The sequence below is a fragment of the Misgurnus anguillicaudatus genome, chromosome 22 (genome assembly GCF_027580225.2).
Source record: "Misgurnus anguillicaudatus chromosome 22, ASM2758022v2, whole genome shotgun sequence".
Lineage (NCBI taxonomy): Eukaryota > Metazoa > Chordata > Actinopteri > Cypriniformes > Cobitidae > Misgurnus > Misgurnus anguillicaudatus.
In genome coordinates, this window is record NC_073358.2 from 38,430,562 (window position 1) to 38,451,178 (window position 20,617).

General features: G+C 37.6%; 1 protein-coding gene across 2 annotated transcripts; it reads left to right on the forward strand.

Moving 5' to 3' along the window:
• Positions 1-822: 822 nt before the first annotated feature.
• On the forward strand, positions 823-18,118 carry rnf128a (ring finger protein 128a). Of its 2 annotated transcripts, XM_073860258.1 has the most exons (8): positions 823-1,406; positions 2,135-2,379; positions 6,576-6,653; positions 9,704-9,775; positions 11,690-11,767; positions 11,884-11,985; positions 16,949-17,120; positions 17,377-18,118. In XM_073860258.1, exons 1-8 carry the CDS (start codon positions 998-1,000, stop codon positions 17,466-17,468), a joined length of 1,248 nt encoding a protein of 415 aa, XP_073716359.1. In that variant the 5' UTR covers positions 823-997; the 3' UTR covers positions 17,469-18,118. The 2 variants fall into 2 exon arrangements, with proteins under 2 accessions (XP_073716359.1, XP_073716360.1); XM_073860259.1 differs by lacking the exon at positions 6,576-6,653 and having other exon boundaries at positions 825-1,406.
• Positions 18,119-20,617: the final 2,499 nt, after the last annotated feature.

Sequence of the window (20,617 nt, forward strand, 5' to 3'; positions counted from 1 at the left end):
TGTTGTGAATTAGGCGGAAAGTTTTTGTGAGAAGTTTAAATATGCGTACAAATACGTAATTATTACATAATTATTAGTGAATGTGACCCATTTGCATCTGTTTTTGTCTTCAGTATTTTCGTTGCACTTACAATTTGGACCAGCAGATGTCCCCTTTCTTAGAAAAAGTAGACTAATGGTTGTTTGTTATTATTGACACAAATGCTAAATAATTACATAAAATATGTGATCATTTTTGTCACAACTCCCTTTCCATAGTTACCAAAGGTGAATTCTCTCTCTGAACACATAAAATCTACACAGATTAAAGACACACAGAATCAAGATAAGCTTTTACATGACTGGTTTAAAAAGAAACTAACACAGCACCTTATTATTGTTGTCTAACTGGTTCTAGAAGAATGTTGTCTTCATCTAAAGCTGAACTGAACTGTTTATTTCATTTTGACTTCTAATAAAAAGAAACACAGACAGTTCCAACTCCTAAGAAAAAATGAAGCCAATTAATACCAAATTTTCCTACACATACTATTCTATACAATACACAGGGCTTATATAAACATATTGAGACTAAACATTTAATGCAGCGTATAAGTAAAAGCACAAAACTGTCTTGCTTTTATTTGGGCATACACATATAGCTTCATATGTTTTCTTTATACATCTTTGCAAGTAGTCTATTTGTAGTCCATGACCATAATTAATAATATAAATAATTAGTATAAGTGGGTATGTTTATTTGTAATAGATAGATTTATAGATAAATAAACGTGTGTGTGGCTTTAAGAGAGGGATGGGCGTGGTTTAAGTCCCAGTGACTTCAGTGAGGTAGACTTTCTACTCAAGTTTCGTTACTGAAACACCTGCAGACGCTACACAGGGAGTTAACGTTATTTTGTTTGTAGAACCATTTTAAGCGTTTTAAAAGACTCAATTTCTATCAAGTTGTGTTTTGAACTGTATCTCAGAGGGTTGCCGAAGCGTTTTTTGGCCAAATATGGGGCCTTTTGCGGGTCGGGATTTGTTTTCGTGGCTCCTGGTGGCCTCTTTTCTCCAGGTGTCGCAGGCCACTTACCTGTGCACCGCATACCTGAACGTTTCCTACGTCCTTCTTGACACAAACCAAACAACTTGGCATCAGGACGAAATCGGGTTGTATGGACAAGATTCACCCAAAGCTTCTGTCTCGGGAAATTTATATTTAGCAGACCCAATCTACGGCTGTGACCGGGACACGGTTTATCAGCGACCGAACGGCACCAGGGGATGGATCGCCTTAATTCAGCGCGGATACGGATGCACGTTCACCGACAAAATTAACGTCGCGGCCAAGAACGGCGCTGTCGCTGCTATTATTTTTAACGATTATGGGACGGATAATCGAGTTATTCAGATGTCCCACCCAGGTATGTAACCAAAAGATGACGTCTAGAGGTGACTTAATGCTTTTGGGCCACAGGTTGTGCATTTCCATGGCTGAACTAAGTTTAATGTATGATGTTTATGAGCTTTAGGAAAATGTTGTACTCTAACCCGGGCGTTGTGTAAGTTGTTTAAACAGGACGGGCCACTAGTCTAAGCGGAAGCGCGCGCACTTCTGTCACCTGTTTCGGGTGAAAAGGACACATTTCTGTTTTAAAGTACAGTGATACTCATAATGAGAAATGCGCAATCATTCAGCATCATGACACCGAGCTTTTGCAATAACATGTAATAAATCCGCGTGTTTTATAACGCCATGTCATAAAAAGCACCTAGGTGTGGTTGCAATTAAATGTGGTGATTAAGAAATTACCAGGCAGCATTGATTTATGAGCGTTTCGATCTAAAATAGAATGATTCTAAAATTAGTTTTAGAAACCTAAATTAGTTTTTTTTATTATAAGAGCATCTGACATCACTGTGGGACCAGTGTGTAACGCACGACCCAGGCTGCGTGGATACCCCCCCCCCCCTGATTTTGCGAAAAGTTATTCAAAATTTATAAATCATTTAAATCAGTCTGCTTGTTAATGTATCGTCTTTTTCCCTATCTCAGCCACCGGGTTGCTAAGAGTAATGTGTGTGTGTTTTGGTATGCGCATGCGCCCTGTGTGTATTTAGGAGGGTCAATTCTGTTTGTGTGTACCTTCAGGCACAACCATCGTAGCAATTATGATTGGCTACGAAAGTGGGATGGAGATGGTGAACCTGCTACAGCAAGGCATCGCAGTTACCGTAGCAATAGAGGTTGGAAAGCAGCATGGTCCCTGGATGAGTCAGTACTCTGTGTTTTTCGTCTCCATCTCCTTCTTCATCGTCACCGCGGCAACAGTCGGATACTTCATCTTCTATTCCGCCCGGAGGCTGAACAACCTCAGGCAGCAGAACCGCAATCAGGTACCGCTAAGGATATGGATGGAAGGCTGCTATTTTGATGGAGTTTAAACTCTTACACTTACAAAAAGTTTCCATGGTAACCATAATCTAGGTATGGGTAGACAACATCGGTCCTGGAGTGCCGATGTCCTGCAGATTTTAGCTCCAACCCTGATAAAACTTTGCCTACCTGTTGTTTTCAGTGACTCTTTAGACCTTGATGATATTGCTTCATTAGAGATTTAGCTAGACTCTGCGGGACATCGGCACATCAGGACCAACCTTGCCTACCCCTGGTCTAGACACTGTGAACTGACTGATATGAAAGTTTTTTTTTTTTATGCATTTGGCAGACAATTTTCTCCAAATCTATTTACAGTGCATTGAAGGTATACCTTTTGTGTGTTCCTGTATGTAACTCAGTGAAAAGCATTGCTTTAGCAGCTCAAAAGGTCATGGGTTCACTCCCAGGAAACAAAAATACTGATAATGTGTATACCTTATAATGCACCGTAAGTTGCTTGAGATAAAAACGTCTGCCAAATGCGTAAATGTTATCAATGTGTGGTCCCTGGGATTCAAACTTGTGACTTTTGCTTGGCTAACGCAATGCTCTGTGACCTGAGCTACAGGTTAAACTTAACTGTAGTAGGGCTGCACGGCATATCGGAAAATTATCGTTATCGTGATAACAGTGTGTGTGATATCCAAAATTTATTTTAAGTGTCTATCATTTGTGTGTCGCATGCTTAGATTGTCCAAATTAGATCAATCAGAAGGAGCCTTACTAAGGGTGCACCCACACTATCCAAACCGTGACCCAGCGTGATTAGTAATGCGGTAGTTTCGCGTGCGTACGCGAAACTAAACTTTATTTAATTTTTGCTCGATGTCCCCTTAGGGGCTCCGTACAAAGCTGACGTGTGGAAGCACTTTGGCTTTAAAAAGTGTTTAAAAAAAATGTAACTAAATTTTTTTTACATTTTTGATTAAAAAAAAGAAAAAGTATTGCAACATGCAACGTATTGTTTTGCATCGTGATACAATGTATCATGGCACATGTATCGTGATATGTATCGTATCGTGAGGCTCTTGCCAATACCCAGCCCTAGTCTGAAATAGCTTTTTTGGCCTAAATTAGATGTTATTACATCAGAATAATAGGTATTACCTGTTTATTTCAGTATAATAATTACATATCTTAATGATTTTTTAAAATAGCATTTATCTCGGGTAATGATATACTGCAAGAAATATTGTTACCGCAACCGGCAACAGTAGAATCGTACATTGCATATTTTCTCAATACCGTGCAGCCCTAAACTATAGTGATATACCCAACATTTGATATCCGAAAGTTTGCAGAAATTTCCAATATATCGAATTTGATGCTAAATTCACAATTAAACAACATATTTCTGACCAACAATTTAACCTGACATCAACCGTACCATAACATTTGTTTTTTAAGCTCAATTTTTTTTTAAAACACCTTTATTCGAGGTCGTTTCGGCCACTGCATATGCGCACATGATGGCAAGCTCTGTCTCAGATTTTATCGGTTGATGGTTGGTTCTTTAAACTGGAAGATGAGACTTCAGTTACCACAGCAGCCATATTGAGTGTTTCATTGTCGCCTATTCATTGAGCATTATAATAACTATCTTGTTATGTTCAGTATCTTTCAAAAACATTGGTTACCATGGTAAATTGTTGTAAGGAAAGTTTGGTTGTACTTAAGATTAAGTACTCCTTTATGATATTATAATTTTATGCTTAGTTCTGTGAATGTAGTGGGTGAGACATGTTTATGAATTGCACAAATGCACACACTGTTTAGTTCTGGGAATTACAACTCCATGTAAATGCAGGCGTGAATCCCTTATTATTATGTGTGTCTTTCGTTTTTTACGGATGTGAACTAACAAAAGGTTATTGTGACTACGTAAACCTGAGAGAATCTGTCAGTGTTCAAATGAACACACTACAGGGGTTTCATTTGGTTTTTTGACGACCTGTATGATTCAAAAGTTAATTATAGTACGTGGTTGGCACTATGAGGATTGTGACATTTCTGTTTGACAGTTTATATAGCACATCACATGCATAGTTTCTCACTGCATATTTGTTTTCGCTGTTCTTGTCAAACTTGCTTTTAACTGGCTGGACTAGTTCTGTTTCGAACTGTGCTGTACTTTTTACCATTTTGTCAACCTTTATGTCCTAACTGTGTGTATGTGTGTGTATATATATATATATAAGCAGCACAATAGAGCCAAAAGACAAAACAAAGGTGTGCTTAAAGTACTTGTACTTTAAAAGGGGATATTAAGAATAGTAGATGGTAATCATTCAAAACAAAAGCCACTGTTGAACATGTCAATTGTGGATTGTAGATGGTACGCATAAAAGATGCATCATATCATTTCTAGCATATCTTTTGACTAGGTTTCAGGTGAGGTCTGTGTGATGAATTCCTGCTACTCAGGCTTGTCACGTTGTGTAACACTGAAATGTTTTTGTTTTGTCATTTTAAGAAAGTAGTCTCGAGTCATGGAAAGTGTTATTGGTCATGAAGTGATTTTATACAGCATATGTTTTGATTCATCAGTTAGTTGAAAGAAAAGAGCCACAAAAACCCATGGGTGTAGAAAGATGGTTGGCGGTAAAAAGTTTTTACTTGATTTTTGGTGCTAGCTAAGGGCCAGTAGTAAATTTATGCCAGTAAAACAAGTTGAAAATGCCGGTCAGATAGTGTAAAGCAGTGTGTTGGTGTTGGTCAGTGTGAATTGGACTCACAAAGTCTGGAGTTTTGTCAGCATTGTTGGGCTTTATTTTAATGGTTATTTAAATCTTCAGTCTTTTTCATAGGCAAATTTCAAAAGCGATTCATATGGGTGAATGGGTATCAAATGGTTTTATCATGCGCATCTCGTCAGTAAAGCTGGTTCTGTATTGTAAATGCCACTTCAACTGAAAGCAGGTGATGGCCATTTATTACTAATCAAGTAACCGGCTTTACTGATGAGATGCGCATGACAATTGCATCTGATATATTGCCCAGCCCTACATATGGGTATTATTTATTTTACACGTATGGGTATTTCTTAAACAAGAAATCAAGAACATAGTGTTTTTATTTGTTTTATTACATTAAAGGTACACTGTGTAAATTTGTAGCGCCATCTAGCGGCCATCACTTTCCACCTGACCACACTGGAACACGCTCTGTTGAGTGGCAAACGTTCAACAAAATGGCTGGTTTTCATAGCGGGTGCTGCGAAAATAACGGACTATTATCAGCTTAAAAAAATGTAATTGGACTTGATAGCAGAGCTGGAAAATACTTAGTTACATTAGTTACATTTTCCAAGCATCTGTGCTTTATTAGGGTGTTTGTATTGGGAAAAATTTTACTTCACTACATTCTAAAGCATAGAATCGTATTCTTTAATATTGCATATTAAAATATATTTAATACCTAATTACATTAAAATTGTGTACTGGAGTAAAAGTACTTAAATATTAAATGTAAAACAAAAACGTATTATTTATGAAATGTAATAGAGTAAAACTTATGATAATAAGCTTTGGAATGTATGTTTTACGAAACACAGATAAAATACAAAAAAACTTAAAAAGTAAAAGCTCTGCTTGATATTGACCCTAGCAACTTATCAACCCACCTGTGGTCTGTGGACGTTGGCGTGAACGTTCAATTTACTTCTCCTTTCGGTGTTTCTTAGCAGTCTGTAAAATGATAGCTCCTAATTCTTGTAAAATCTGTTAGTACAGTCTATCGCACAACAGCTCTTTCCCATTTAGACGCGTTTTTCCCATGTTTTCTTTTCGCTGATTTCACACTGTACACAAATGCTGCCGCTTTGTCTTTTGCCACTCAGTGGGCGTAACCGCAGTCACTTTTGCCGAAGGTGACGTCACGTGCATACCCTCTATAACAAGCTACGATAGCACATACCGGCAACTGGAAGCAATCAACCCAGTTTTCCGTTTTGGTCACATGATGTTCGACATATACGTATTTAAGCAATCTTGACTGTTAAGCTTTTTCCGGTGTTATAGACCGCATCAGGGTACCAGTTTGAATACCTATACCTGTCTGTTATTGTCACTTTGTAACATAGAACGAATATGTCTGATATACCTTCCAAGTGCTGTTACTTTTAAATAAAACACTAAATCAAACTTTTTAATAGGGACTGGACTTAACTGGACTTGTGATGCCCAACATATCAGATGGGCGTTGGGCGGACATTGCTCTAGGCCACAAAGTGGTGAGTTTCGAAAGAGGTGGCTGCATCAGAGCCAAATAGCGTATTTCAAAATTTAATTATTTTGTCAGCAAATTAGTTTTGAAAATTACAGATAACCATAAAAATGCTTAATATCGGCGCAGATAATCGGTCGACTCCTACTTTTTAATAGTTATTTATATAAATAATTAATTGCTGCTACATCAAATTACTGTATCTTGATACAACATTTCAGTTCAGAGATTTTAGAGAAGTACCGCCCTTTGGTGATCTAAACTGTACATCAGCATTCCAGATGACTAACTACTTGGGTATAGATTGTTTTACTGTTTGGTAAATGGGGATTTTGTTTATAAGACCTTATTGAAATGTTGAGAATCCAGTTTTTATCCATCTATCTATCGTTTTCCTAGAAACAGCAGCGTTAGAAGTTGTTTAACACATGTGGAACATTTATGGAACCTGTTTCATTTCGATAGAGGGTTCACATTACCGTCTCAATGTCACACATACTTGGTGCTCTCCCTCTGGAACACCAACACACAAACTGAGAGAGTTGGGAATGTTCATTGTTGCTTAGTTAATGAACACACACAAGCATCTTTGGGTTACTGGGGACCCTGCGGCACATCTATGTCTGTTACATAAAACCCTTTCCATTCATTGGAAATGGCTATGTTTTTGTGAGAGGAGACACTATGTTATGTAGTGTTAATCTTTTTAAAGGTCACATAACACAGAGTTTCGGCTAATATCATGTTGATGATTGGGACCTATAGAGTAGTATTGCATACTTCATATCTCAGAAGAGTCTTTCGTTATATCAGATTTGTATTGTAAAAGACAGATCAGCTGTACTGTGCTACTTTCCCAGAAAATAAAGAAGCGTACCATGGATAGAGCAGGCAACACACACAAAACATTATCCCACTATCTCTGGATAACTTAGGATACATGTCGTTCACATTATATGCACTTACGCGACGACTGACAACAAAACACAGACATTTCATGCAGTTTATTTTTCGCCTGCAACTCATGACCCCCCCATTTCAGCAAAATCCAGCTTTAAAGGGGACATACCATTAAAATCAGACTTTTTCAGTCTTTAAGTGCTATAATTGGGTCTCCAGTGCTTTTATCAACCTAGAAAATGTGAATAAAATCAACCCAGTAACTTAATGGTTTCGGTAAACCATTCTCTGCAAGCATGAAAAAAATTTGGCACCCTTTGTGATGTCAGAAGGGGATAATACCTCCCCTTAATCTGCACTACCGAACCACGGCACTGCCACTTAGTACAGAGATCCACTCATTTGCATGTAAAATGACACACCCAAAATGGCACACACCTACAAAGTGACAATTTTAACTTGCTATAATAAATGATCTATATGACATTTTAAGCTAAAACTTCACATATTTACTCTGGGGACACCAAATATTTATTTGACATCTTTAAGTCTTGTGAAATGTCCCTTTTAAACAAACACACTTGCACAACTCCGCTGCTACCCCAGAAAAAGAAACTATAGCCTGTCCATTGTTTCCACAATGCTGGACTCATTGGGAAGCTGAACAGGCTTAAAACGGTGTCACCGTCCTGAATATGGTACACCTAAGTTTACATCAGTATTGTTGATGTAAATTTTATGTATCACTACAAACTATATATCGTTGGAAAGGTCTAAGCCTCTAAAATAGACATTTCAACTATGTATGGAGAGTAATTGATTCATTTATGAAGAGAGTGTGCTTAAAAACATTTATATCTTGCTAAATGTTACTGTCTCGCCAGCAGGACGCCTATGTTGCATTTGAATTCTTATCTAATCATGACAAAGTATATATCGTTTGAAAGCTCCAAGAGTGTAGATTTAACTCAATAGGGGGGGGGGGGGAATGCCTAAGGGGTTAAATTTCCCTCACAAACAAACACACACTTTTCTGGTGACGTTGATTTATGTCAACTCTTGGTTGTTGTGTGCATGCTGTATACCGGATGTGCCCACATAAGGAGTTCCACTGTACTTCCAGCACCAAAATTATCCTTTAAAAAAAATGAAGATTGTTAAGATTGTTATGTATTAATCTCTCATGTCTAAAACAACTTACGAAGTACATTCAGCACAGAAATACTCTGTTATGCATCCAAATACTCATGTTATAGGCTTTTTTTGGCATTTTGCCTGTTTAGCATGAGGAATCCAACAGTGTTAATAAGTCAGAATGCATGAAATAGCTTTAGAAACCCCCCCCCCGTGTTACTGATAACTACGATAACTACTGTATGAAAAGGATACATTATAAGGATTTATATTAAGATATTCTGTAAATGTAGACAAAATTCAGACTAAAAGCGTGAGCGCTGTAAATTCTGTAAACTGCCATAAAAGCTGTTTTCTGTAGTCTAATAATATGCACATATTTCTTTTTTGGACATAGTAGTTTTGATTTATTGAAATTCTGTGGTGATCTGATGTTAGATCTCATTTTGTGGTGTGTTTTGTTATGGATGGAGGTTTTTTTTTGTTTTTTCCTTGCAAAAGTGGAAAGACTCATACCAGTTGCATGGGTTTTTTAAGTGATTCATTTGGAAACCACACCAGCAAACAAGATCCTTTTTTGTCCGAAATGTGAAAGTGTGGATTGACCACCAATCCAAACACAAGCTGACATTAGCGATAAGGTCATATTGTAACACTGTAATGTTACAATATAATAATATACAATGTAATATACTTGTAACATAAGATCTCATGTTGATAATAGAGTGTGTACATGTGAATTGACCCACTACATAAAGCCATGGCAGTACATTTAAACTTTGTTTTTGTATAACGTTTTCCTTTCATACTATATGTGTTTAATGTTCAGTTACTTAATGTGCTTTGTTGCAAGTGTTTGTGGAGAAGAGCAAACACATTTGTGTGCACTTTGTGTGTGTGCTCAGCGTTAGTACTCGCATTACACTTCTGCAATATTCATACACTTCCCGAAAAACCAGTGAGACTAGAACAGTACACAGACATGCATACCTCAAGCTCTGTTTTTCTGTTCTTCTTTTACAGAAAAAGCTGAAATCTGAAGCAAAAAAGGCAATTGGTCAGCTGCAGGTTCGCACGCTGAGACAAGGAGACCAGGTACATCTCTCTGTGCATTTCCCATGTGTTCATGTATATGTAAATTGTTCTTCTGTGTGCACACATCTGCTTGTATTTTCTTGGCAATGCTTTCATTTCATTTTTTTGGGCTGTAAAGACAACCTTTGGACAATATTAATCACGCAATGTTAATGACAAATATAAATTAAGGAAATTACCTTTATTTAAATTAAACATATTATATACAGAACAACTAAAGGTCAAAGGTTAAAAAAATAAAAAACATGATTTTATGAATAAAAATGTATTTAAGGTGCTCTATGAAAGATTTTAGTTACTGTATTAAAACAATATTCAAATTCAGCTCTTCCTTTGCGCAGAACACCATACAAAGTAACCAAATATTTAGTAAGTATGTACACTTTCAGAACAAAATTTCCATTTACAACCACACATGTACAAATTTATGAGTCTCCCACTCTGAACTTGCTACTTGGTTTGTATTCGCCATTGTAACCAGCAAGGCTTGCGTGTTAAACAGAAAATTATTCAAAGCACAAAGTCAATTCTGCAGACCTCAAGGGTTATTTCCTAGTAATAGTAGTAGTAGGAGGAGGACGTATTGTGTACATAAACCGTATGTACATTGCAAACTAATACTGAGGCAATGACACAAACCTCTCTAACAGAACACATTGCAACTCTGGAGCGCTCTTCAGACCCATCCTTTCCTTTAGGGCTTAGCACCAGATGAAAACCTAATTCAGATTCATCCTGCTTTTGTAATGACCGATGATGCCTGGCTAAGTTTTTGTGGCAGGATCAGCCTTGTTCATTTTAGCTGCTTTGGGTATGATTGGTGCGTTCGCTTGCGCAAGTGTGCGTCATTATTGGCTAGAGGCTACACATCCTGCTCCCAGAAATGTCCTGAGCATCCCAAGAAAATACATAGCGTAGTCCATCTTTAAAGAATTAGTCAATTTTCTTTAAAAAATCCAGATAATTTACTCACCACCATGTCATCCAGGATGTTGGTGTCTTTCTTTGTTCAGTCGAGAAGAAATTATGTTTTTTTTTGAGGAAGACATTCCAGGTTATTTTGGTGGACCCCAACACTTTACACTTAACTTTTTTTTTCTTTTGTTTCAAAAGACTCTAAACGATCCCAAACGAGGCATAAGGGTCTTATCTAGCGAAACAATTGTCATTTTTGACAAGAAAATTTTTAAATATGATCTTTTAAACCACAGCTTCTCATCTATCTCCGGTCCTGTGATGCACCAGCGCGACCTCACGCAATACGCCATCACGTCAAGAGGTCACTGATGACGACTGCGAAACTCCGCCCCAGTGTTTACAAGTGTGGAGAAAGAGGACTGTTCCAACGTTGTTGTATGTGTAATGATACTAATTAATGTCATTGTGTCAGTTTAATGTTTAAAATGGTCCGCAAATGTGCGTTTCATATATGTAACTCGTGACCTTTCTACGTCACTACGCATTTACGCGAGGTCGCGCTGGCGCTTCACAGGACCAGAGATAGACGAGAAGTTGTGGTTTAAAAGTGCTTTTTTTGTCAAAAATGACAATCGTTTCGCTAGATATGACCCTTATGCCTCGTTTGGGATCCTTTGAAAAACTGTTAGGTGTTGAGTTAAGTGTTAAGTGTTTGGTTCCATTAAGGAAAGGTCCTGGAGTGTTTTCTTCAAAAGGCATGGTTTCTTCTCGACTGAACGGGGAGGGACATCGGCATTTTGGATGGCGTGGTGATGAGTAAATTTTCTGGATTTTTCTTTTTTTAAGAAAATTGACTAATCCTTTAAAGATTACATTTTAAAATGTATTTGAGTAATTTATTTACATATATTTTTTATGAACGCTTATTAGCAATAAGATAAGTTACTGAGCAATTGACGCACGTAAACAGCTTGATGATTTGTGTGTTTCTCGCAGGAGACCGGCCCTGATGCTGACACCTGCGCAGTGTGTATCGACTTGTATAAACCAGGAGACGTCCTGTCAATTCTCACATGCAAGTATGTTCATATCTCCAATTGGTATCTTATTGGTTTTGTTTTCACTATAAATGCGAACGTTCCTGTCTTTCCAGTCGTATTGTGGCCGTACACTTATGTTTGTTTGTGTTTTGCAATCATTTCTTCCATAAGTCCTGCATAGAGCCATGGCTGCTGGAGCACAGAACCTGCCCGATGTGCAAATGTGATATCCTTAAAGCCCTCGGAGTCGAGGTGAGTTCAACCACCTGTAAAATTTAAAACGACATGGTTTGTGTTCGTAAAGCTGTGGGGTGTTATCCTCGAGGATTTATGTGTGGTTTACACACGCTCATACGCTCCCCTCCAAACATGCGCTAACAAATATCTTCTTCCCGTAACTTGCATTTGAGGTGTGTCAGAAATGTATTACAGCTGATACCTGCAAGTCAGCCAGTGACTTTACAGAAAGTGTTTTTGTTTGAAAGGAAGCTGGTTTCATTTTAAAACAGCCAAAGGGAAGCATAATGATTAAATGCGAGTGAGATTAAGTGATAGTTGTCAAAGAGAAAGAGATTTAATAAACTTCTGATGTGAGCCCTATGTAGAGAGATACATCATGTGCCTGGAGCATTTGATGTCAGAGTCATGTAGAGTCTGCTGATGGTTGGTTGTCAGCTTATTATGTGATGTGTCTTTTGTCGCTGATCATCAAAATCAACTGTAGAGTCTAGCATTAAGGACCCCTGTTTTTTACCCAGTTGGCCAAGTTTTCACTCCTGTATCACTTCCTCATATCATTCAGTCTATATCTCGTTTCAGTATAGCACTGCTGTATTAAGTATAAATGCGAATGTCTCAAACCGTTGCCACATTGCTTATGCTCAGACATACTTGTATGCCAATAAACCTGTATTATTTTGTTCCATTACATCGTTTATTGTGTCAGAAGGACACACTTGGACATGAGATTGGCTATCTCCTAGAACTCAATTCCTTATCATCAACAAAGACACACCTTTGTACAAAGTTTACTTGAGTCATGCTCACTTGAGATGGCAATAAAATGTTTTTACACAAGCTCACATGATGGAAGAATGCTGTCAATTTGCGTCAACAAAATGTGCCCTGATTTGCCCGACAGAACTTGACATTACCTTTGCCCATTTTATGCCAATCATATTTGCCCTAAATATAATATAAATGCCTCTGCTTCAGATATGCCTGCATTTGGGTGTGTTTTTCCACCGGCTTAGCTCACCATACAGCAGAGAGAATGCCTGTTTAGAATGGTATGCAAACTACTGCGGTGACTAAGGTGAACTCAGAAAATTAAATTCAAATGAGCTGTAAAGAAATGTGGCATCATGGTAGAAAGTGCTATAGCAATGATAAAAAGCTAATAATAATTCTTCAAATCACCTCCGGGGACTCTTGTCCTTGTGAACTGTGAAGGACACTGCTGGCTGTATCGTCTGATCTAGCAGGTCAGCCTAGCGTATTGTTTTGAATAGCTATTTTATTTTAAATAACTCTACACTAAACATATTTTAGTGGCCTGTCCTAGTCCCAGATATGTATGCATGTTTGAGCTGCCTTAAAGCAACACTATGTAGTTTCCATGTAAAAATGACTTACAGCTCCCCCATGTGGTTGAAAAGCGCAACAGTGCCTGGTATCAGACACTCTTCTGCAGGCAGGGGGAGGGGCGGGGCTGTGTGCTCTATCCTCCACCGCCACTTTCAAAGTGTGCTTGTAGCAGCTAGGAGGTTGGTCAGGTTGCAGCAACAGTACAATTTGTCCAGTTAAAAGTTGTTCTAACACTGAAATAATTTTAGAGATATTATTTAAAGGTAATAAAACTACATAGTGTTGCTTTAATTTAAAGACACCTTCTTATTTTAACATATATCACCGCTGTTGTTTCTGTTTTACGATGCACACCACTTATGTTTTTTGTAAGGTTTGCTTGTTAAAACTACTTGAAGCGATACTGCAACCAAAATTGCCCCATGATTTACTCACCCCCAAACAATGAGATACATATGTCCATCATCTTTCAGACAAACACATTTAAAGTTATTTTAGCAAAATGTCCTTGCTTTTCCAAGCTTATAATGTAGATAAAAGGGATTAGGGAACAACTAGGCGGAATCAACACAGCTCCATGGGGTTAAAGGGATAGTTCACCCAAAAATGAAAATAACGTCATTAATGACTCACCCTCATGTCGTTCCAAACTCATAAGACCTTCGTTCATCTTCGGAACACAGTTTGATGTTTTATATTTAATTCGAGAGCTTGTTGACCCTTCATTGAAAATCTACGTACGGTATACTGTCCATGTCCGGAAAGGTAATAAAAACAACATCAAAGTAGTCCATGTGACATCAGTGGGTCAGTTGGAGTGTGTTGTGGCATCAGGAATACATTTTGGTCCAACAATAGCCAAAATTACGACTTTAATTAGCATTGTCTTCTCTGTTGTGAAGAGCATGCACGAGACTAAAGTCAAGTGACTGCAGTGACGCGAATGATGTGTTATCCTCAGACATGTTTTCAAAGTTTTTTTTAAACTTACAGCGTGCGTCTCCCTCAGACTGTAAATGAAGCCCGGGCGCACAAAAACAAAAAAACAGCTGGGGCGCACCAGATAACACGTCATCCGCGTCACTGCAGTCACGTGACTTTAGTCTCGCACATGTGCTTAGCGACAGACACGGAGGAGAAGACAATGCTAAATAAAGTCGTTATTTTTGGACCAAGATGTGTTTTTGATGCTTCAACGCGTTCTGGCTGACCCACTGATGTCACATGGACTACTTTGATGGTGTTTTGTTGCCTTTCTGGACATGGACAGTATACTGTACGTAGATTTTCAATGAATGGTCAACAAGCTATAGGACTAAATATAAAACATCTTAAACTGTGTCCCGAAGATGAGGGAGGGTCTTGCGGGTTTGGACCGACATGAGGGTGAGTCATTAATGACATTATTTTTATCAATTTTATCATTTTTGGGTGAACTATCACTTAAATAAAGGGTAATTGATGCGATATATCCATATTTTAAACGTTAATAACTAGCTTCCAGTCACGATGCCATTTTGGAGTCAAAAGTTGTTCTAAAGCTTGGAAAAGCAAGCAGATTTACAAAAATAACTCCAAATTTGCTTGTCTGAAAGATGATGGACATATGTATTTCAAATTGCTTGAGGGTAAGTAAATATGAGGTAATTTTGATATTCGGCTGGAGTAACCCTTTAAATGTCCTAATATAACTAAGACCTAGTTCTGGATTACTCTAAACCCCGTCCGAGAAACTTCCCTAAAGAACTGCAATATTATCCTATTGTGAATTGGATTATCATATTTCAAGTTTCCTGCTTCAGTCTTTTAATGTTCTGCAGGTATATATTACCTTACTGTGGCCCAGCTTGTTTTAAAATAGATTGAACTTTAACTAGCAGATACCTGGCATGTTTGGTTGATGACAAAGAGATCTACGCCTGTTTTGAACACCAGAGCATCTCAGAATATGTTTCTTGCACCTTTGGAGCTCGCTTTGGTTCTCGCTGCTCTAAAGATTCTCTTGGGACATCATGGCCCGAAATTGACATAGAAACCATTTGATTGTTCTCAATGTTTTCCTTCCATGCTCCTTGTGTTGAATGACAATAACTGGGTGGATCCTTGTTACTTGTTTTTGTAATTGTTATGTACACTGACCCTGAACTTCTCCTTTGTCATTATGCCTAGTCATTATAGGAAACGGCAAAGTTCAGTTCTTTTCATCCTGCTGCCATCTGATTTTGGCAGCCTGTTTTTTTTAATACCCTCGTCATTTAATTATTTACTCATGTCATTCCATAATTGTAAGACATTTTGTTTACCGATAGAACACAGAATAAGATATTACTAATATAATCTGTGAGTTTTCTAAACAACTCTTTTATGACCCAAATAGAAAGTAAAGACATTGTAAAATAGTTCATCCCAGATGAAAAAGAAGTACACTTCCATAAGTGCAGTAATTTTGTACTTAATATACAAAAATTCTTCTTTAGTACTTCTTGAGATAATTTTAAGATTATATGTGTGTCATATATGTGCTATTTTGAGACACCATGAATGTGCTTTTAACACACAATCGCTGCTTTAAAAAATTATTTAGATACCCCGAGGCAACCTTCTGATCTCTGATGAAGCCAATACGGAAGTGCCTTAAGCTGCAATTCATCGACTGGCCGCTAGAGGGTCAATTCCCATAGACCTCCATATTACAATGCTATACTTTACAGTAGAAATATTTTACAGCCTGTTACAAAAAGTGTTTGGGCGTGATTTCAGCAACCAGCACCTCAGCTTCACCCATGTCCCCCCTCTTTACCCATTTTTGGTTATTTGCGGTGACGCACTGCCTACTTTAAGCTTGTTCTTAAGATTATCCTAAGAAGTACTGAAGAATTTTTTTTTTTTGTATATTTAAGTTGCAGTGTGTAATTTTTAGAAGGATCTCTTGACAGAAATGCAAAATAATATACTAAACTATATTATTAGGGGTATATAAAGACCTTTTTATAATGAACTATTATGTTTTTATTATCTTAGAATGCGACGCTTTTATCTACATACACAGAGGGTCTCCTTATGTGTAAGTCGCTATTTTGTGACGCCATGTTTCCTACAGAAGCCCTTATCGGACAAACTTTTTTACTAAGTTGTCTCTGACGATGACATGTTTTTCTGGTGGCGGCTACCATAGCTTCTCTATGCGTTTCAAAAGTAAGGGGTGAGCAGTGGACCGAGCCGTTGGTTGCAATTTGCAACCTCACCACTAGATGCTGCTAAAATTTACACACTGCACCTTTAAGTACAAAACTAGTGTGCAAAAATAGAGCACTTTAAGTGCTATTGACGTGTACTTCTTTTTCATCTGGGAAGGGACTACAATGGTTAAATCTTTAATTTTATGAGGCAACGTAAATACTTTTGGTGCTCAAAAAGTCTTCGATGTGTATTCACAAAAGCAACACACGCATGTTTTAAGCGACAGCCACACATGTGTATATATAGATGTGCCATTAACAACTTTCATCTATGGAGTGTCGAATGAGGCATCTGTGTCATATGTGACGCCATGCATGTGCTGATTTTGTAAATGCGTGTAGGAGACATTCTCAAAACGTATTTTTCTAAACCTTGCTATTTCTTACAGATGGATGTGGAGGAGCAACCACATATTTCAGTGCCTGATTTCAGATCTTTTTCCATCTCCGAGGACCTGCAAAGTGAGACAGCATCACACACACAAAGCGAGACTCCATCCTCTGGATATGCATCCCTGCACGGAAACGAGCAATCCGCTCCTACTGAAGAAACGCAAAATGGTTTGTAAATTGCACACACTCACATTTCTTCCAAAATTGATCTTAACTTTCACATACAGGGTGGTAACACTGTTTACTGGTTTTATAGAAACATTCATTTGATATTAATGTTTGACTGAATTGGGTGTAAGTGTAGGAACCATTTTATACAAAAATATATTAATGCATAATAAAATTTGGGTACATAACATTGAGTAATTACAATGCTGCATTGTGATAAGTGGTGTTCAAGTGGTATGTTGTGATTGGTTTGCAGCTCTGCGAGTGGAACCGCTTGATGTGTCTCCTCTATATGATAATCTGGCCTTCGAGAGCGATGTTCACCACCACGATGAAGTCAGGACCTGAGCAGCACGGACAACCACTAATACACTACACTGATGAAGAGGAATGAGTTTGAGGACTTATAGTCATATTGAAGCACTACTGAGCCCTTTTCTGATTAGTTTCTGACTAAGTGCCTATAATATTCTCTCTCTCGCTCTCTCTCTCTCTGTGGCTATTTGACACTGTGGATAATCTCAGTAATTTCTGGGTCAATCAGAGGTCATGATTTAATTATCTGTGATTAATTCAGGGTATTACTATACTTATTCAGGGTATAATTCCCACTGTGGTTGTGTCCGGCTAGAGACGACTCCTTCCTTAGCATCATGATGTGTTCAAAGCAGCTGTGGAATCACAGCGAGAGAGAGAGAACGAGTGCTCCACCTGCTGTACATCAGTAGACATAACACACTGTACTTCCCTCTTGCCTTTTGTTTTCATAGTTTATTCAAATATATTGTTCCAGTTTTGATGGAAATTTTAAATTGCAGAGTATATTGTGCCTTACACACACTTATGTATGTGTGCAAATGTAACGGGGCTACTTTTAGGATGTCTTGAATGATATTTGAATATTTAAATAAGGGATGAAAATATATTCTTTACTCTTTTACAAAATGAAAAGTAATACATTAAAATTTAAACATTGTAAATAAAATATTTTATGAAAATGCTCGTGTCTGTCTGGTTTGTGCGTTCATGAATTTTGTGACATCAGCTGAGCATTTGTTTACTTTGTGTTTAAACAAAGAAAGGATGTGTTCTACTATTTAACATAATTCGTGTTATTTTAACACACGTGTTGATATTGTCTGTTCAAATAAATAAAAGGGACAAAACAAGATGTGGTGTTTCAAAAATAACACAAAGATGTGTCTGGAACTTTTTCTGGAACTGGGAACTACATTCTCGGAAGGCGAAGCACTGCTACTTGGGCGGAGTGATTTGCTCACAGCACCCAAAAAGCCCCCTGGTGAGGAGCAGAAAGTTCCGTCAGAGTTCTGCAAATCACTCTGCCCAAGTAGCAGTGCTTCGCCTTCTGAGAATATAGTTCCCAGTATGTATACGGTTAAAAAAAACATGGATTAAAGTTCTCCGTCGTAGCGACGGATTTCCGTCGATTGCAGCGAGTCTACGACGGATTTCCGTCAGTGGCAAAATTATTAAAATATCTTTTCATAAAGACGCCGTGTATTCACCTTGTTAAGTGGAATGTGATCAAAGCCTGGAGTGGAGCCAAATCACGTTCCTCTCTCAACTGTAAGCGTTCTAATCACTACACACCAGATCCACTCCGGGTTTTCTGGCTGTATCTCACGTTAAACTGAGGTAACTTTATTTCTGCTAGCATGGACATACTTGTAATGCAGAAAGGACCCGATGTTTTGGACATCGATAAAGGTGTATAAGACCAATGGAGATTAACTTGGCTTAGCGAAATGAGGAAGATTGGCAAGCTTTCAGTTCGTGGGCTAAGAAATTCAAACAGCAGATCCGTTGCAGATCCGTTCCGGAGCCTATTGCTATCAGGGAGGTAATTTACGTGTCTTTGCACAGTAAGCCTAGGGTCCTGTATTTTTGGGGTAATTGATTTGTCTCGTACGTGATCGTTTTTTACTGCTACGCTGATCTAACCACTTGCTGATACAACGAGTTTGTTAAACTCATGGGTAAACTTCACGTGGCGCAAAGAATGACATCAAAATCCCGTGAGAGCGAACCGAGAACTCATTAGACGAGACTGCTTCCGAAATGCTCTCGCAGTACTTTGATGTCACCCACCTGTCAGTTCTTGCAGTTGCATGTGCGCGTGGTCAGGAAATCTTGACGTTTGTACATGTATCCGCATTTAAAAGCAAGTGATTTTAAATTGAAACAATAACAACAGTCTTAAATTCTGTATGAGGGGAATAAGCAAGTCGCGCATTCGCTTCTCTTTGAGCTTGTGAGTATTTTTGCCGCTTTATTGGCCTTAAATACACATAAGGTTATGCGTCAAAAATCCTCTCTTTGCAAGTATCCTCAAACACGACCATTTAGGATTTAGGAGAAAGTAAACAGCAGAAAAAAGGGTAAGTTACCTTTTTTGCTTATATCTGTCACTAATGTTAATCAAACAATTAATCTTTCACTGACTAAATCAATTTATACCTTTACTAAGACACATTATTGTTTATTATCCTTATTTCATCACTGACTGTTTATCCTTAGTGAGCTTGAATTTTGTTCTTGTGTAATATACGCACGTTGCGCACAATGCGTTGTTTTAAGTGCATAACATTGCGAAAATAGCACCTCAGCCCTGCCTCTATTGTAAAATAATAATTTGTTGATAAAGGGTACAGTCATTTAATGTAACTGTCACTATGATTACAGGCGTTCTGTGTGAATTGTACACGAGTTTTATTCGAGTTGCTCGTTCAGGGTTTATATTCATACATACTGTATTAGAGCTGTGACTGTAAGCTGTTGTGTGAGCAGAACAGACCCTGGATTATTCGTTTATGTGTACTGAATAATATGACATAAACATTTCTGTACCACTTTTAAAAAAGTTGTATTTGTTCACATTATTAAATGCATTATATAACATGAACAAACTATGAAAAATATAGAGTATATAAGCATTTATTAATTCATGTTTATGTCATTAAAGTAATTGATGTTAGTTCATGGTGCATAAAACTAATGTTAACAGTTCCAACCTTGATTTAAAAAAAATGTATAAGTAAATGCCAAAATTAATAAGATTTACAATTAATAAATAATTAAGATTCATTAAAGGTTGTGATATTCATATTTATTTTTATAAGTGAGTTATTTAGCGGTTTCACCGTAATCTGAAATGCCCTGCAAACTACATCTTACAGAATAAGTTTTTTTAGTTTGTCACAAGTAGATTAACATGATGGGATAACGTTTTTAACTGTTAGTGCAGGAGTCACAAGTGTTTTGTTTTAGACAGATATTAAAGGTAATGGTTCAATTAAAGGACTGTGTTAAAAGTAAAGCTGTAAATTAACAAACTATTAATAAACCTATCATATGTTGTAATTAAGTGTTAACACTGTTTATTCACAAAAAAACATACTCGCACCGCTGCTGCATTTCATAGTGACAGTTGGCAACCCTATAAATGCCACAGTAGACTTCAATATGGCATTAATGGC